The 18,037-nt window shown below is 25.0% G+C and overlaps 2 protein-coding genes across 4 annotated transcripts; both read right to left on the bottom strand.

The window, feature by feature from the left end:
- Positions 1-89: 89 nt before the first annotated feature.
- LOC122506187 (protein toll) lies at positions 90-9,850 on the bottom strand. Of its 2 annotated transcripts, none has more exons than XM_043618235.1 (5): positions 9,718-9,850; positions 5,587-6,833; positions 4,863-5,169; positions 4,134-4,763; positions 90-1,707 (listed from the first exon to the last, which is right to left on the bottom strand). In XM_043618235.1, the coding sequence occupies exons 2-5, from the start codon at positions 6,789-6,791 to the stop codon at positions 682-684; spliced, it is 3,168 nt and encodes a 1,055-aa protein (XP_043474170.1). In that variant the 5' UTR covers positions 6,792-6,833; positions 9,718-9,850; the 3' UTR covers positions 90-681. The 2 variants fall into 2 exon arrangements, with proteins under 2 accessions (XP_043474170.1, XP_043474169.1); XM_043618234.1 differs by lacking the exon at positions 9,718-9,850 and adding an exon at positions 9,574-9,713.
- LOC122506188 (TELO2-interacting protein 1 homolog) lies at positions 9,812-18,022 on the bottom strand. Of its 2 annotated transcripts, none has more exons than XM_043618237.1 (14): positions 17,695-18,022; positions 17,471-17,607; positions 17,151-17,328; positions 16,816-16,993; positions 16,360-16,682; positions 15,937-16,148; positions 15,663-15,845; positions 15,262-15,477; positions 14,112-14,351; positions 13,466-13,999; positions 13,101-13,401; positions 12,640-13,000; positions 12,442-12,528; positions 9,812-9,978 (listed from the first exon to the last, which is right to left on the bottom strand). In XM_043618237.1, the coding sequence occupies exons 1-13, from the start codon at positions 17,886-17,888 to the stop codon at positions 12,445-12,447; spliced, it is 3,141 nt and encodes a 1,046-aa protein (XP_043474172.1). In that variant the 5' UTR covers positions 17,889-18,022; the 3' UTR covers positions 9,812-9,978; positions 12,442-12,444. The 2 variants fall into 2 exon arrangements, with proteins under 2 accessions (XP_043474172.1, XP_043474173.1); XM_043618238.1 differs by having other exon boundaries at positions 14,112-14,345.
- Positions 18,023-18,037: the final 15 nt, after the last annotated feature.

The raw sequence follows: 18,037 nt of genomic DNA, 5'->3' as shown, positions 1-18,037 counted from the left end.
TAACTAATATTCAATAAAAAGTACAACAAAAGTATTACGCGTTATTAGTTTGCAAATTAAAATCACAATTTTTTCAAGAATTTTCTTCAAATTCAAAAAATAATGCAGAGTTAATTTTCAACCGATAAATTCATACATTTCAGCTCATTCACATAATTCAGACTCTCTTTAAATCAAACTTAAATTCTATATTTACAATTACCACGTTTTTTTCCAACTGGAGTAAAATTTTTTAAATAAATCAAAAATTCAAAATGCTTTTAAATTTGAAACGAAACTCGAATCTGCTTTCTAAGGCGAAATTTTCGAGGCTACAGAAGACTTTTTACAATATTTATCTAATTAGTCTTAATTCTAAAACAGCCTTATTTTAATTAATCAAAAATAGACTATAAACTCTCAATCCATCATTACGTATAGTTTTGATAAATATTACAAAATACTTTTGAACAGTTTCATGAATTGAAACTTTAAAAAAATAACAATATCACTGTATTGTTTACACTTGGTAAAAACTTTTGCAAATATTGTCTTATTTTTCTTTATGAAATTTAAAAATTTAAAAATTAAAAAATAAAAATGCAAAATTCTGGCAAATTGATGAAAAATTTTGCATTAATCTGTATCGAAATAATAATATTTACATTTTTTGAATTCTTAACTTTCGAAATGCAAAGAGAACTAGCAATGAGTGTTTAATTTATTACACTCTTCGTCACTCATGTCGATGATGACTTTATCATTGGAAAAGATTTTCGCATTATTATTCAATGGCGTTAGACCACTTTCGGAAAATTGTTTCACCTCAATTTTGTTGAAATTCAAAGGAATAATTGTCTTACTGAGATTCTTGTATTTCTTCGGACCATAAACAGCGTCCGATTTATGGGGCAATGCATAGCGGAGTTTATTCCAAAACCAAGGATCACCCCATTGGACGTAGGTGTTCATTGTCAGATAGGATTGCAAATCCGGTTCCAATTTATCGATGGGTCCAATATCGCCGTAGAGTATAACGATAATTCGCGCCCTTCCCTCGTTAAGCGCTTCTTTGTGAGCAGTACGAAATTCCAATTTACCCCACTCACTTGCAATGAAATTTGGCGACACAACGACAATCGTTCTCCTCGAATCCTTGATGGATCTTGCGATTTGATATGGAATCCATTCGCCCGCGAGCCAATCTCGAAAATGAACGCAAAGTTTAAAGGATCTTGGGCCCTTCTCCAATTTCTCCATCAGTTCATTGACGACAAATTCCTCGTCCTTGTGGGAGTAGCTGACGAAAGCGTCGTATGGTTTGTCCTTGTCAAGAACCTCCTCGGTGACGAACCAGAGACAAAGATTATTCGCGTAGAGCCAAATTTTTATCTCCTGCTGATAACGATAGTAAAATGTTGCGATGAGACCGAAAGTCAGTCCCAATACGGCAGTGAATATACTGGCGATGACAATTAATTCGAGATTCGATGGACACAATTCGTCGATTGTCAATCTCGTCAGCATTCTGTTGAAATTCTTGCAAATAACGTGCTCCTCATCTTCGACCGTTGTATTTTTCATGTGAACAAATATCTGCAAACTTCTTGTCTCACAATCACATTGCCATGGATTATTTCCCAGTTTCATCTTCTTCACGGATAATTTCAATTTGTGAATAACATCCGGTGCAATTCTCGTGAGCTGATTATGATCAAGTTCCAATTTCTGTAAATGACAAAAAAAAGAAAACAGATTTAGAAAAAGAAACACTATTATGAAATTTACATCAACAATTTGATAAGGGAAAATATTTTCAGCGTTGCCACAAATATTTAATTTTATTTTTCCCTGACTTTTCCCTGATTTCCAGACAAAATTCTCACTTTTTCCCTGACCCTAAAAAATATTCTGATTCACTCTAAAAATTATTAGAAACTCAAAAAAATGTTCTACTACATTTATTTACAAATTTCATTAATTTCATTAATTATTCAAAAACTTCAATAATTTCTTTTTTAAATAAATATTTAATTATTATTTTTCCGTAGGAATTAAAATTCTTCAGTACATTCAAATTCAAACCTTTTTGAAATTCAACAATTTATTAGAATATTATTAGAAAACATAAAGAAGGCGATCACTCCGTGTCTTCGACTCGGAGTGATCGCCTTCTTTCATGTTTTGTTATAATTTAAATTACCATACAATTTTTCAGAAAAAAATTTTATTATTTACAAAAATCCTAATAAAATCCTTCGCAAGAATTCAATTATTTTTAAAAAGTAGTAAATTTTCTCAAAAAAAATTCAATTATTTGAAAAAATTGTAATAAAATTCATTGCAATAATTAAATTATTTTCATAAATAATAAATCGATTATTCGGTAATTCATTTTTTAAATCAATTTTTATTAGAAAATTCTAGAAGAATTCATTTAAAAAATAAATAATTAAAATAAATAATTTATTGAATAATTGAATGTTTGTTAAAATTGAATTCTCATAAAGAATTTTATCAACAAATTTTTAAATAATTCAATTATTTTGACAAATTTTAATGAAATTTTTTAAGAATAATTACATTTATCGAGGAATTTGATTAAAATATTGTATCAAAAATTAATTAAAATCTTGCGATAAGTTTTATTATTTATGAAAATAATTAAAATTTTTCTAAAATAATTGAATTTCAGTGAAGAATTTTATTATTTATAAAAAAAAGTTGAATCCTTGAAAAGAACTTTGTTAAATTTTTTTTAAATAATTGAATTCATCCGACGAATTTTATAAAAATCTTTTTAAATAATTATATTTTTCGAAAAATTTTATGAAATTTTGTATATATTAAAAAATTGAATTCATGTGAAAATTTTATTATTTATGAAAATAATTGTATTATTTTAAAGAAATTTATTAAAAATTTTATAAATTATTGAATTCCTGTGAAATTTTAACAAGAATTTTATTCAAGTTTTTAAAAATAATTATGAATTTTGAAGAAGAATTTTATTAATTATAACAATAATTGAAAGTTTGACGAGAATTTTTAAAAAAGTTTTTAAAATAATTGAATATTAAAGAATTTTATTATTTATAAAGATAATTGAAATTTTGACAAGAATTTTTTTAAAATTTTTGAACATAATTTTTGAATTTCTGCGAAGAATTTTATTCCTTTTGAAAATAATTTAATTCTTCCAACGAATTTTATTCAAGTTTATAAAAATAATTGAATTTCAGTGAAGAATTTTATTATTTATAAAAATAATTGAATCCTTGAAAAGAACTTTGTTAAATTTTTTTTTAAATAATTGAATTCATCCGACGAATTTTATAAAAATCTTTTTAAATAATTGATATTTTTCGAAGAATTTTATGAAATTTTGTATATTAAATAATTGAATTCATGTGAAAATTTTATTATTTATGAAAATAATTGGTTTATTTCGAAGAAATTAATTAAAAAATCTTGTAAATTATTGAATTCCTGTGAAATTTTGCCAAGAATTGTATTAAAGTTTTTAAAAATAATTGAATTTCGTAGAAGAATTGTATTATTTATAAAGATAATTGAAATTTTGACGAGAATTTAAAAAAAAAAATTTGAACATAATTGAATTTTGTAGAAGAATTTTATTATTTTTAAAGATATAATTGAAATGACCAGAATTTTTTTAAATTTCTGAATATAATTGAATTTTTGCGAAAAATTTTATTACTTTTGATAATAATTGAATTTCTGGAATTATTTGTAACTTTTATCAATCTAGTATTTATGAAAATTGTAAAAAAGATTCATTAAATAATTTATAAGTCATAATTTTATGATAGTTCTTGTAAAATTAAGTTATTTAAAAAGAAATTATTGTTTGAAATAGAAAAAATTCAAGGTTTTGTATTAAAATTCGTGGTTATTTCATAGTTTACGAGGCAAACAAAAAAAAACATCAAAATTCAGAGTTTTTTCATGAATTTTTAAAATTCAATTTTTTCCAGTACTTTTACTAAAACTCCCTGACTTTTCCCTGACCAATTTTACTTTCCCTGATTTTTTCCTGAATTCCCTGACCTGTGCGGCAACCCTGATTTTTCTATAAAAATAATCTACAATTTCTGAATTTTCAAACTTTTCAAAAATATTTAGTGACTCACCTCAAGTGTTGAATGAAGAAGTACATTTCTGGAAATGGTCGAAATTTGATTATGCGACAATGTAAGTCGAGATAAATTATTATAACCATTTTGCTGAAGATTGGGAATAATTTTGATATGATTCCCAGTGAGATCGAGTTCATTGACAAAATTTTCATCTCTTAGCGAGCACAAACTCTCTGGTGCTTGATACAAATTCCTATAGGAGCAGTTGAAAATAAATGTTTTGTCAAACGGTCTTATCCACTTGTCGCAACTGTTAGGACACATTTCAAGATGATTAATTGCCTCCATCGGTGGAATACACTTGTAACTCTTGGAATTCAATTCCGACAATAAAATATCCTCGTACATTTTCGAATTGAAACATTTCATTGGTCCTGTTTTTATAGTCAATGTATCCCTCACATTCATCATTGAACCATCCAAATATCGTAGAAAATCGTATAACGCACAGTCACATTCGATTGGATTATTATTTAAAAATAATACAACTGAACTTCGACGTTCTCCGTTGAATCGCTCTTCAAAATTCTCATTAAATGGATCATTTAAATTAACATTCGTTATCTTGTTGAAAGATAAATCGACAGTGAAATCCTTTTGATTTTTAATATCCAAATCATCCACCTGTAACAATTCGGATAAAAATTTTTAATTTCGTTCTAAAAGTATAATTCTTTTCTTAATAAGATATATACAAATAAATTAATAAATGAGAAAACTTACGGTTAAAGAATTAATATCGTTGTGAGAGAGATTCAAAAAGTTGAAATTATGTCCAGGAAATCTGATCCAATCGTCGCACAACTCTGGTATTTTATTGTAAGATAAATCCAATAATTCTAATTGATTGCATCTGTTAAATACAGATTCACAGCCGTATTTTGTTACTGACACTGTTGTTAAATTATTAAATGCAAAAGAAGTTTTCTTCAAACGATGCAAAGAGTAGAATGCTTGTCTGTCAATGCTACTCAATTTATTCCGTTTCATAAATAATGTTTCTAAATTCACAAGTTTTGAAAATGTAAATCTGTAAAAAGAAAAATTATTTAATTAGAAAATTAGAAAATTAAAATACTTATTCACAAAAATTTTTTTTTAATCTAAATTATTCTGATAATAACTGCAGGCCTAGGATCGATTTTCAGAATTTTTAAATTAAATTATTAAAAAATGAATAATATTTAAATACTTATTATTTTTATTTACTTTTCCACAGGAATGAAAATTATCTAAAGTTCAACTATTTTCCAGAATTTTTAACTCAACTTTTAGATATTATAAAATTTCTTTATTTTTATTATTTGTTGAAATTTGTAAAAGAAAAGTATAGAAAAAGTCGCAGCTCTGAAAAATAATCGAACAAGTATCCGAAAGTCTGTTAGTATTTAAAAATTGATAATTAAGAAATGCAAATTTAATTGTTAGTTATGAATAAAATACGTACTCTGATATTGTGACGATGTTATTGTTGTTGATATTCAAGTTTTTCAAATTGATACAAGAATCAAAAAGCTTGTCATCTAAATTTCCAATTTTATTATCATTGAGTTCGAGGCGTTCCAATTTGTCCAAACCATAAAATATACTGGCAGGCAATGATGAGAACTGATTTTTTTGCATACTGATATTCACTAAATTCCTCGATCCCTCGAAAAGATTTTCTGGAAGACTTTTCAAATTCGACGCATCTAATTTAACATCCATTAAATTCGTCAAGTTGCTCAAAAATCCATTCGGTAAAGTCGAAAGATGTACTTCGTTCTCTAATTTCAGTTTCTTGAGATGCTGACAATTTTTAAACAAATCCGCAGGTAAATTTTTGAACGAATTCCGCGAGAGATTGATCATTTTTAAATTGACATTCTTGTGAAAAATGTCGTCAGGCAACGTTGTCAGTGGATTGGAAAAGAGACTAATTGTCTCCACAGAATCCAGTTCAGCAAAAATATTACCACCCAAATTCGTCAATTCATTTCGCCAAATACTGAGAAATAATAAACTCTTCAAATTACTGAAAGTCCCGTCTTCGAATACTTTAATTTTATTAATTCCCAATTCAATACTCTTGAGATTGGGTGTGAATTGAAAGAAATTTTTTGGAATCGATTTAATTTGATCATTCCTCATAATTAGTGTCGTGATATTTGGTGTGAATTCCAATAGATCTTCATCTAAACTATTGCAACGTGTGTCGGATATTTCCAATGTTTTTATATTCGGCAAATCTTGAAATTGACTCTTGTGCAATGTGACAAAATTCATTCTTTTATAATTGAGAATTTGCAGGGTTTCAAGATTATCCGCGCCCACTAATGAAGCGATATTTTTTATTTTAATGTCTTCAAATTGACAATTATGTAGAGCCAATATCTTGACATTTTTTACAATTGAATTTAAATTGTGATCGAAGTATAATAAATTTTCATTATTCGGACAGAATATCTTGACAATTTGCTGTGAGAAATATTCAATTCTAATGTCAATTTCTTTTCTCGTTGAATTAATGGGACAATCCATGTCATATCTTCCTGACACGGAACGAGAACACTGACAAATACTGTCATAATTTGGTATTTGGCAATTATTACAGTAGATAATTGCTACATTCAAGATGAGAATTAATTCAAAAATCTTCCACAATCGCTGCATTTTTATCGTATTTTCTTGAAAAGCGCAGGACTAGAAACTCATCTGTAACAAAAAGAAAATTGATTGAATTTAGTTTTTCGCCGAATATTAGAAAATTAATAATTAATCTAACAATTTAATTAATTTAATTAATTTAATTTTCACACTACGAAAAAACTGTTTTTTAGTAATAATTTTTTTTGAAATAATTCTTGAACTTTATTTTTAGAAATTTTCAAAATATTATTTTTCATTTTATTTTCCTTCCTTGTTTTTACACAATTATATATAATTTTTTTGAGAAACATTTAAATTTAATATTGTTATTATTGATTTTTAAAAAATGTTGATAATAATTTTTAGAACAATTTAATGAAATTATTTTTGTCGCTATTTAAATTTTCAGAAATTTGCCATTGAAAATGTTGAAAGTAATTGAATTTTTTAAAAAAAATTATAATAAAAAAAATGTTAAGAAGTACTTTTAAAAAAAAATTCGTTATATAATTTTTTGAAGCTAATTTTCATTAATTTTAATTTTAAAATTTTTCATTAAATTTTCTGAAAATTCAATTCTCTTGAAATCTCATTATTTTTAAAATTTGCAATTAAAATTTTGCAAAATTTTTTAATAAATTAGTGAAAAACAATTTATTCTTAAGAATTTTCAAAATATTTTCATCACTTTCATATAATTTCCATTTCTTTACTAATAATATTTTAAAATTACACAATCAATTAATAATTAAAATATTTTACTGATGAAAAAAAAAATATCAAAATTCTCAACGAAATCTATTTAATAAACAATTTTGCAATATAAATTCTACTATGTAATTGCAAAATCGTCTATAATTTCAAAACTTGTCTTGGAAAAATAATCAATGGAACTGTCTGTAATTATTATTATTATTTAAATTGTTCAAGATTTAATTTATAAATTAAATAAATAACATTTCACAAATAAAATTTTTCTGAATTACATCCTGAAAAAATTATTTATTTAATTTTTTGACATTAGTCTTCTGTAAAATTATTATTATTATAAGAAATTATCCTACTTATAAAAGAGTAAAAGAAGAATTAAAAAAATTAATAAAAAAATAAAAAATAGTTTCATCCAATTGAATTCGCATTTAAAATGATAGTAATCATTAATTTCTCCAGAAATAATTACAAATAATTATTCTCCATGTTGTTTCATATTTATAAAGCAATAAAATAACAGAAATGAAAAAAGAATAAATCTTGGAAATGTTTCTATGAATTTCAGAATATTTTCTTTGAAAAAAAATCTTTCAGTAAAGAATAAAAGAATTAATTAATTAAATATGTCACCATTATCTAAATGATTTCTTTTATTTTTCGACATATTCTGTACTTTACTTTTAGGAAAACGGGGAATAAAAAAAAATAATGATAATGTCAAGCACGTAGTAAACATTTTGATTCTTGATATTTAATGATTGATACGTGAAGTCAGGATTTTCCAACCAGGTCAAAGGACAAGAACCCCGCCAATTAGAATGAAACAAATAATAATTGCATAATCATATTTCTAATCGAGAAGTTCAAATCAATAATCTACTCTTTTTCTCTCTAAAAGCTCATAATAGCAAACGTATGGAAAAATAAATAAAAATCAATTTTTTTGATACTTAAAATTTGATTTTGTATTTTACTATATTTTGATTCTGAAACTTTCTAGTTTTTCTTTTCATTTATTCACGAATTCAAGGTGATAAATTATTATTTCTATTTTTTTTTCCTTATAATAATAATAATTATTAAATCTTTGAAAACTCGCAAAACATTTTCTTTTTGTTTCATTATCAGTAACATCCGTTTGATTACGCACGTTAGTTTTGTAAAATTTTTATTTTTTTATTAACAAAACCGGTTTGATCACAATCAAGGATAGAGAGGTAGCGCGTAAAAATAAATTTGAAAAAAAATGTTTAAAACCTTTGTGGAGAAACAAATTTTTTTTTTAAAGTTCGAAAATAATAGACGCAGATACGCAAATTGTGTATTTGAATTATATTAAAAGTTTTTAGTCTGGTTAAAACTCTTCTCTTCGGAATTACAATCACCGATCAATGACGTCATGCTTCTCGGTTTCAAACACAGACACACACACATTGAATATAAACTCACAACTCAATGGCAAAACTTTTTTAAAAAAAGAAGAATAAACCTCAAATACATTCACGCACCAAGTAGAATATACATAATGGGATAAATACCGTATATTTCTATTTTTATCTTGTTTTGAATATTAATTTACCAGAAAGAGGAGGATAAGTGATAAAAATTTGCATCTCTTTTTTTATAATTAATAGTAAATTGAAAATAATTTTAAATACATCAAATTTAATTTAAAATTATTATTCTACAAATTTTTAGATTTCCTCGTGAAAGAAATGAAATTAATTTTCGCAAATAATTTTTTTTTTTGAAAAGAAATAAAGATAGATTTAGTTTCTGCAATTAGAAAATAAAACTGATATTTTGCAAATATAATTAGAAATTTTATAAAATAAATTAGATAGATAATTATAATAAATAAATTCTAATTAAATTTAAAAAAACGAGTTTTCGAATCAATTGATAACAGAAAGGACAAGAACGAAAAATTTGAATAAAATTTGAATAATAATAAGATTGTTAATATGTAAACATACACATATGTATATTGATACTGATAGTCTTATGAAAGAAATATATAAAAATATACTATAGACGGATATGAAAGTGTTGGATTGTATAATAGACAAAAACATTCTCTTTTTACAAAACTTACCGATGAAAAATGTTCGTTTTGGAGTAAATAAATTGGTATCCTTTTGAATGAACGCTTATAGTAAACACATAAAAGGAATATAGTTCACTTTAACTAAAAATCACCATATTGAGATTTTGAATATTAATTTGAGAATTCACTCACTATACGTGATAATTTACGGAGCCGCGTTCATTGAGTTGTTGAGCACAGAGCGGTTTGAATAAGACTGAAGAGAAGAGAGACTGGTGACAGCGTGCGGACTCCGAAAGAGAGGAACATAATTGAGCGCAAATCACAATGAGGTGTATACCAATCACATTGCAGGGACTGAATAAATAGAATCCTTCCTTCCTTCCTTGTGTGCACAACAATGTTTTCCCACTGAGAGACGAAGGTCCTTTCGGGAAAACCCGAAAAACTTTGCTGAAATGGAAAAATTTTATCTGCAAAATTTATCTCTTAATTAGTTAAATTAAATAACATTAAATTAAATAAACTAACTAAAATTAGATTAAATAAATTAAATAACATTAAATTTAATTTAAATTAAATTCTAAAAAAAAGAAAAAGAAATTTAATTCAATTTCAATATTTATTATTAGGCAGACAAAATTATTTACAAAAACAAAATATTTTAAAGCTGGAGCTTTAAAAAATTGAAAGAGATTTTACTAATTTTCTGAATGTCTTGCAAATTTAGAATTAATTTCTTACGATTTTAATACATCGAAAGAAATTCTTCTTAAAATCCAATTACTTTTAAAAATTTTAATTAAAATTATTAGGAAAAATACAATATTTTTAAAGTAGTACTTCAAGAAATTGTTTAAAAGAATTTAATTTTAATTTAATAAAAAAGTTTATTTAATTTCATAAAATTGTTCAAAGGAATTTGATTTTTTATCAATTATTTCAATCATTTTAATAATTACTTTTAAAATTTATAGTTAATAATTATTAAAAAAAACTCCATTAGTTTAAAAAAATTCAATGAAATTTTTCAAAATAATTCAATTATATTTTTTATAAGTAATAAAATTCTTCACATGGTTATTCAATTATTTTTAATATAATAATTTTATATAGAGTCGTTATTTTTAGAAATAATTAAACAAATGATTTTAAATAATAAAATTTAAATAAATTGTAAAATTTTATTGAAAATAATTGGTTTTTCAGTTAGTAATCGATTAAAATTTTTTTACAATCAAATTTTGAAGAGTTTTTAATCGCAAATTTTAAAAACAGTTGAATTTTTTTAAAATTTTAATGAAAAATCTTCCAAAAGAAAATTTAAAAATGAAAATTAACAAATTTAGCTTTAAAAAATTATATTTAAAATTTTTTTTTAAAAAGAATTCTTAAAAAATTTTATAAAATCTAATAGTTTGTTTAAAATTTTTTTTAAATAATTGAAATTCTTAATGGAAATTCAATTAATTTTAGTACAATTTTAATAAAGTTTATCGAAAGAAATAATAATAATTTTAATAATAATAATAATAATAATAATAATAATAATAATAATAATAATAATCCTAACTTTTCATATAATATTCCTTGTTTGAAAAAATAATATCTAAATGAATAAAATTATTCGTTTTTGAAAAATGAAAGACATGAAATTCAGAAAGGGTGAAAATTGAAAATTCCAAGAAGAAAATTTAGAAATTGTGTATAGAAATTCAAGTTTCGTACCTGCTAGGTTTACAACAGGAAGTAGTGTGTAATTTGAAGAGGCAAATAAAGGTGGTGGCAGGTAAATCACACAAGACAATAAATTCTACTTGCAAAGACCATTTGAAAGGTTGGGTATAAAGATATGATGGCAAGAAAATATTATGTACACAGTCAAGAACAAGATCTGTGATGTTAGATACTTTTTTTTCTATTTTAAAAAATTATTGCAAATGCATTTACAAAAATATAAAAATTAATTTCTATTTATTATTCCTCAAAATTCAATTGCAATAATTTAAAGTAATTTTTTCTTGTTTTTTAAAATTAAATAAAGAAGACAAAAGGCAAAATTAATCAGATAATTAAAAAACCTTTTTGTTATTTTTTTATATTTAAAGATAAATAATAAATCTGGATAAATACCAAAAAAATAAATTGAAAGAAAATAAATTAAAACTCTTTAAATTTTAATGGATTTAAATATCTCAGGTGTTTTTCATTGAGAAAAATACACGGAGAGAAATTTGAACCGTAAAAGACAGTGTCTAATTCAGAAGGTTAAAAGAGGGGGAAAGTTCACGGTAAATCTGAGTGATTTCACCGAGTTTTTCCATTCACGAATCGCAAGTGGCAGTGACAGTAACCGTCAGAGAGCGCTACATCTTGTAGAAAATTATGATGAGTTTCCATTCATCGCCTAAGACTCTGATCACACCGTGATTTTACGTTCAACCTTCTCTCCGTGTATGAAATCTTAAAATGGAAGGATTTAATTGGGTTTTAATGGCTCTTTAATTACCATTATTCGAGTCGCCTTATTTATTCATTTTCCAAAAATATTTTCGCCAAGATCTGTTCAAAAATATTTTAAATAATAATAAGGAAAATTTTTCGACCTAGACGGTCCAATTCCCAAATGGGGAATTCCCATGGGTTATTCCTCTAATTGTTCGACTTTCCTTCTGGAACTTTTATCTATAGAATCTTTTCTTTCGTTTATTGCTTTCCCCACAAATAATAATAAACAGAAAATATCATTTTTGTTACTTCCTTTTTTTGGATATTATTATTATTATTATTTTATTTTTTATTTTATTATTTTTAAATATATAATTAGAATATATGAGAAATTTTCTATTTATTAAAAGGAGAAAAATGTTGCTTGAGGATAAAAAAGAATAAATAGAAAATATTAGTTTGTATTACCTTTTAAAGAATATCTTTTTGTTTAATATACTTAAAAATTGTCTGAAGATTTCTTCGATACTCATTTTGTGTCTCAGATTCATCAATCTGTAATAGATAAAAAGGGGATTTAATTTTTTTTTTGAAAAATATTGATTCTCTACAAATTCTAAAGCAAATCTTTTTCTAAGAAATTGTAACTAAAAGTTAAAATTTTACCTTTTTATACCAGACTTGAAAAGAAATTGCATCCATACGTTCGACATGTTTATTCCACAATGCGAGGCACTTTGTCCAAACGATATCGCTATTATAATCGGCAATATTTTTATACAAAGTCACACAACTCTCCTGTAGAAATTTATTTTGCAAACAACTCAAATAGGGTTCGCAGATTTCAAGAATTTCCCACAATTGTCCCTCGTGTAATTGTAAATCTCTCGCTACGTGTCCAAATTGCGAGAGAAGTTCTTTTTGAAGTTTAAAAATTTGGGTAAAATTATACATACTACCCGAATCTTTCTTATAACTTTCCCCCGATGATTTGCTCAAAAATTCCGATAGTGGCGGCAGTAATTTTCTGAAACAGAATATCCGAAATAATATTTTTTTTTCTGTTTTATTTAAGAATAATATTACTTTTTGTGTTTTTTTTTTCATTTTCAAATTCTATAACTCACTTTAATGTTCTTGCGCGAATAAAATCTTTCGAGACATGTGCGAGTGTTATAAAAAGTTGCCAAGCACGATTAATGATAATTGGATTTGAATCGCGGAATCGATCGACTAATGGATGCCACATTACGTGAACAATTGGTAAAAGTTGATTTTCCCAATCGGCTAATAAGAAAAGTCCTTCGTTCAAAGTAATCATGGCTCGAGTTGAAATTGTCAAGTCTTTGCTTGGCAAAAAGTGTAAACAACGCTTCATTACTTCTTCTATCATTTTTACGTATTCTGGTATTTTTTCTTCTTCCCTCTCTAAAGAAAAATATAATTTTTTATTATCGGAAAAAACTTGAATTTTATTAATTTGAAAAAATACCTTCTTCAACGTAATCATATGCCGAACTCTTCATTTCTTCCTCGATTTCCTCTATACTGACCGGTTCCTCAATTTTCTTCTCAATATTCTCAAGATTTGCCAATTCCTTTAATTTTTTGTATTCTACTAATTGATGGATAATTCTTTCCTTGGAATTATATTCCAAATCTTTTTCCTCATTTAATTTCGCTTCGTTCTTCAATGTTAATCTCCTGACACATTTTGTAAAAGTGTAAAATACTCGAAGAAACGAATCAGTATTGTCCTTTTGTATTTTTTCATTCGACTGTCGAAGAACATCGTTGACAATTTCCTTAAGACATGGGAGAAAGTCCATTGTACTGAATTCCATCACCACTCCAAGAACATCGAGAACTCCGGGATTTCTTTTCACTTGTCGCAATTTTAACGTAACATGATAAGAAATATAATCAACATTTTTTTGCAAAAGTTCCCCAGTTGTATTGTATTGTGATTTTGTTATTTTCTCCAATGCCTCGAGTCCCACTGTTCGTAGCAAACTGTGTCCACTGCCTGAAATTTATTTATTTATATTAAAATATTCAATTACATTTTTCTATTTTTTTGTAAATGGGATTTTTTCAAATTATACTTTACTGTAAAAAATAAATATTGAAAAAAGTACCTGTTCGTTCTAAGACGATATAAAGAGTTTTGAGCAGAAACTGATCGTAATCTTTCTTTAAAATTTCTGCTATATTTCCCAAACCTTCAACTAAAAGACAACATTGTATGAGATTACTCTGCACCTCTCGTAAATTAACGTCTTCCGAGACTTCTAATGGCAAGTACCAAAAGTCTGGCGCTATGTACTGATCAATTGTTTGCCTGTAAAGTAACAATTTTTCCGAATTTGGATCTGGAACTGAAAAACTTTGATTTAACAGTGTCATTTTAGTGCAAAAAAGTTTACAAAAAAAAAGAAATAGTAAAAATTATAAGTCAAGTTTTGAAAAAATAGAGAAATATTTAAATGAAAAAGACAAAATTAAAGAAATTAAAAGTTTGAAAGAATTTAATAAATATGAATTAAATATTAATAACTAGCAAAAAATTTGCGCTGAACGTGATATTCAATTTATTATTATAATATAAATTCAATTATTTTCATAAATAATAACATTATTCGTAAGAATTCAATTAATTTCTGAAATTTTAATAAATCTTTCGAAACAATTCAATTTCTTTTAATTTTTAATAAAATTTTTCAAAAGAATTCAGTTATTTTTTAAAATTTTAATAAATCCTTAGAAACAATTCGATTTCTTTTAATTTTTAATAAAATTTTCGAAAGAATTCAATTATTTTGTAATTTTTTTATAAATCCTTCGAAAAAATTCAATTTCTTTTAATTTTTAATAAAATTTTTTGATATAATTCAATTATTTTCTAGAATTTTAATAAATCTTTCAAAACAGTTTAATTTCTTTTAATTTAAAAAAAAAATTTTCGAATGAATTATTTCATTATAAATAATAAAACTCTACTCAGGAATTCAATTATTTTTAATACAATTTTAACGAAATTATTTCAAAAAATCCAATATTTAATTATAATTATTAACAGACACGATTAAATTTAAAAAGTTTAAAAAAATTCTTTAATTCAAAAAATGTTCAATTAAAATTATTAAAAAAAACTACATTATTTTAAAAAAAAAACTTAAGGAAATTGTTCATAAAATTCAATTACTTTCAAAATTTTCAGTTAAAATTATTAAAGAAACTCGAATATTTTTAAAAAATTCAAAGAAATACTTCAAAAGAATTTAATACCTTGGACTATCCAATTAAGTAACACTGTTAATTCTTTTCTATATTGTGGAATATCAAACATCAATTTTAAAAATGTATCGATTAAAATTTCAAAATCGCCAAGTTCACCCAGTAGTTGACAAATAATCATGAGTTTCTTTTCCGCAGAAGAGCTATTGATGAATTTAAACTGCCTCCAAGACGAGTGACAGTTTGTGTAGTGAATATTGTCAACATCTAAATAAACGAAATTATAACATCAAGAATTTATAAATTCTAATAAAATAAATAATTAATAGAAATACTACAAAAATATTCCCGAAAGTATTTTATAAATGTAAAAAAAAAAATTAATAATAAAAAATACCACCAAGAGGTATTTTATCATTCATTATTTTAATTTTTCAAAATTTTTTCCTTACGTTTCGATGAGAAATCTTCTAAAACAGAAATTCCATTACAATCGAGCTCGGCGACGTAAACCAGGGCGAGAATCATTCTTTGCAAATGAACCGAAGACAACATAACTTGAGGCAATCTTTGCTTGCCCAGTAATCGTAAATATGCTGTTAATTGATTTAAATACGAGAGCTGCATCGAGTCATCTGAAAAATTTAGAGAAAAATGTTAAATTTCACTCTCCGAAAGAATGTAAAGTGTACTTTATTTTTTTTTTTTATGAAAATAATCACTAACCAGCTGTTCTCATAATTCTGGGAAGTGTTGTGAGCAATTTGTAAAAATTATCCTCAAACAATTCAACTAGAGATTTCATTCCCTTTTCTTCGTAACATTTAGCACTTATTGAATTTAATCCAAATTTCGCTGTATTCACAACCTCTTCAGATTCATCCTCGGACAAAGTAATCAGAATTTCTATCAATTTCGAAAACGATGGTTTCATATTTCTGCAATGATCAAAATATAATAGTAAACGTAAAAAGTAAGAAAAAGAGAAACAATTTAACACGCATTTAAAAATAAAAAGACAGAAATAATAATAATAAAATAAATAAAAAATAAAAAGAATAGAAAAAAGAAAATAAAGAAAGAAAGAATAAGGAAAGATAAGAAAATACGGAAAATTACTAAAATGGAAAAATGACAATTATGTATCACCTTGGACATTTCGTGAGTAATAAATTAATTCCCACGGCCAATTCCCTTCGTACTTTGAAATGAGAATGCGAAGCTAGAGTGTTCAATTCGTTCATGAGAATATTCAGCTTATTACTTGCGAATTGAAACCACTCTGGAGTTCTCTTAGCAGATTCTATGTAAGTTTTCACATCCTCAGACTTTTGGAATTTCAAAGTTTTCTGAAATTGCTTTGTGGAAATTTCACTCTTTTTACAAATTGAATCCAAAAGTGGTTCACTTTCAAGTTCTACGGAATCCTCCATAACTAGTGCAATAATTCGACTCCAAGATCTAATTGCAATCTGCAACAAAAAATAAAAGGAAATTAAAATTCTACTCCATCTGCAATAAGAGGAAATTAAAATTAACAAATAAATTAAATTTAAATTTGTGATTGATTAGCAAAATTAGGTCTATAAAGAGAGTAAGACGTACAATTGTAAGTTTATGTCCTTGAATATCACTTCCAGTGGCTACTTCTAATAATCCACTGGAAACGCCGGGCAATATGACCATTACAGAATCTGCCACTTGAGATCGAAAAACAATATCTTTATTATCTGCTGCGTCGTGCACTTGCAACAGGACCATTACAGTCTCAATTGCTGCAATTCTGAAAAAATCAAATCATAATAAATAGTTTACACTAATGAGAAATAATTAATTTAATACGAATTTCTTTTGTTTCTTAGAGATTATTTAAATTATCAAAATTATATGAGACTATTGTCCTCAAGAAGTATTTTAAAAACTTGAATAGAAAATTTTACCTGAGAGTTCTCGATTTTTCCGTTCGTGCAATTAAAATGCATAAAAATACTCCATTACTTAATTTTGGTACATTTTTCGGTGTATAAAGTAATTCCAAAACGTCGGTTGTACATCGCTCTATTAAACACTTTATACACAAAATTGCACTTTCCTTCAACTCTTCATGGAAGGGAATTACTGAAAAAAAAGAGAATTTAATATTCTTTAGATTTAAAAAATTGGTAATTATTTGATAGTAAAAGTTATTAATTTTCTAATTTACAAATCGATAAATTTCAATTTTGTTTTAATTATTTATTAAAATTAATAAATAACTTACGCATTTCAGCCTTTGAGGGTGTAAAAATTTCACTAATAACACAAACAAAATAATGATTTAAAACATTTATCTTCGTGATTCTTGTTTTTGAAATTACTATTCTCATTGTATTCAGTAATTGTTGTTTTACATCTTTACTGTAAAATAAGACAAATTATTGTTAGAATGTATTTAAAAAAAACAACTGAAAAAGGAAAGAAAAAAAAATATGAATGAATATATACCTCATATCCTTATTAAATAAGTGCATTGTTACAGGAATCATAACGTATTCCATTAAATTTTCTAATATTGTATTTGAACATTTTTCCGCAACTTTTGCAACTTGAATTGCATTTTCAATATTTGGATGATTTAACAGTCTATCACATAATGGTTTTATTAAATTAAAAGCCTCGTCCATTGTTGTAATCTCCATTTTTTTCTTGTTATTTTCTATACTGTTTTATAATTTTAAATAAATAAATAAACACAATAAAAACATTTTTTTTAAAATTTGCCTGATGCAATATTAAAATATTATTTTTTGCTATATATTAAGAATTTGAGGTTAGGAGATATGGTTTT

Source organism: Leptopilina heterotoma, unplaced genomic scaffold, assembly GCF_015476425.1.
Source record: "Leptopilina heterotoma isolate Lh14 unplaced genomic scaffold, ASM1547642v1 Lhet_397, whole genome shotgun sequence".
Classification (NCBI taxonomy): domain Eukaryota; kingdom Metazoa; phylum Arthropoda; class Insecta; order Hymenoptera; family Figitidae; genus Leptopilina; species Leptopilina heterotoma.
This window is presented reverse-complemented; position numbering and strand designations above follow the sequence as displayed.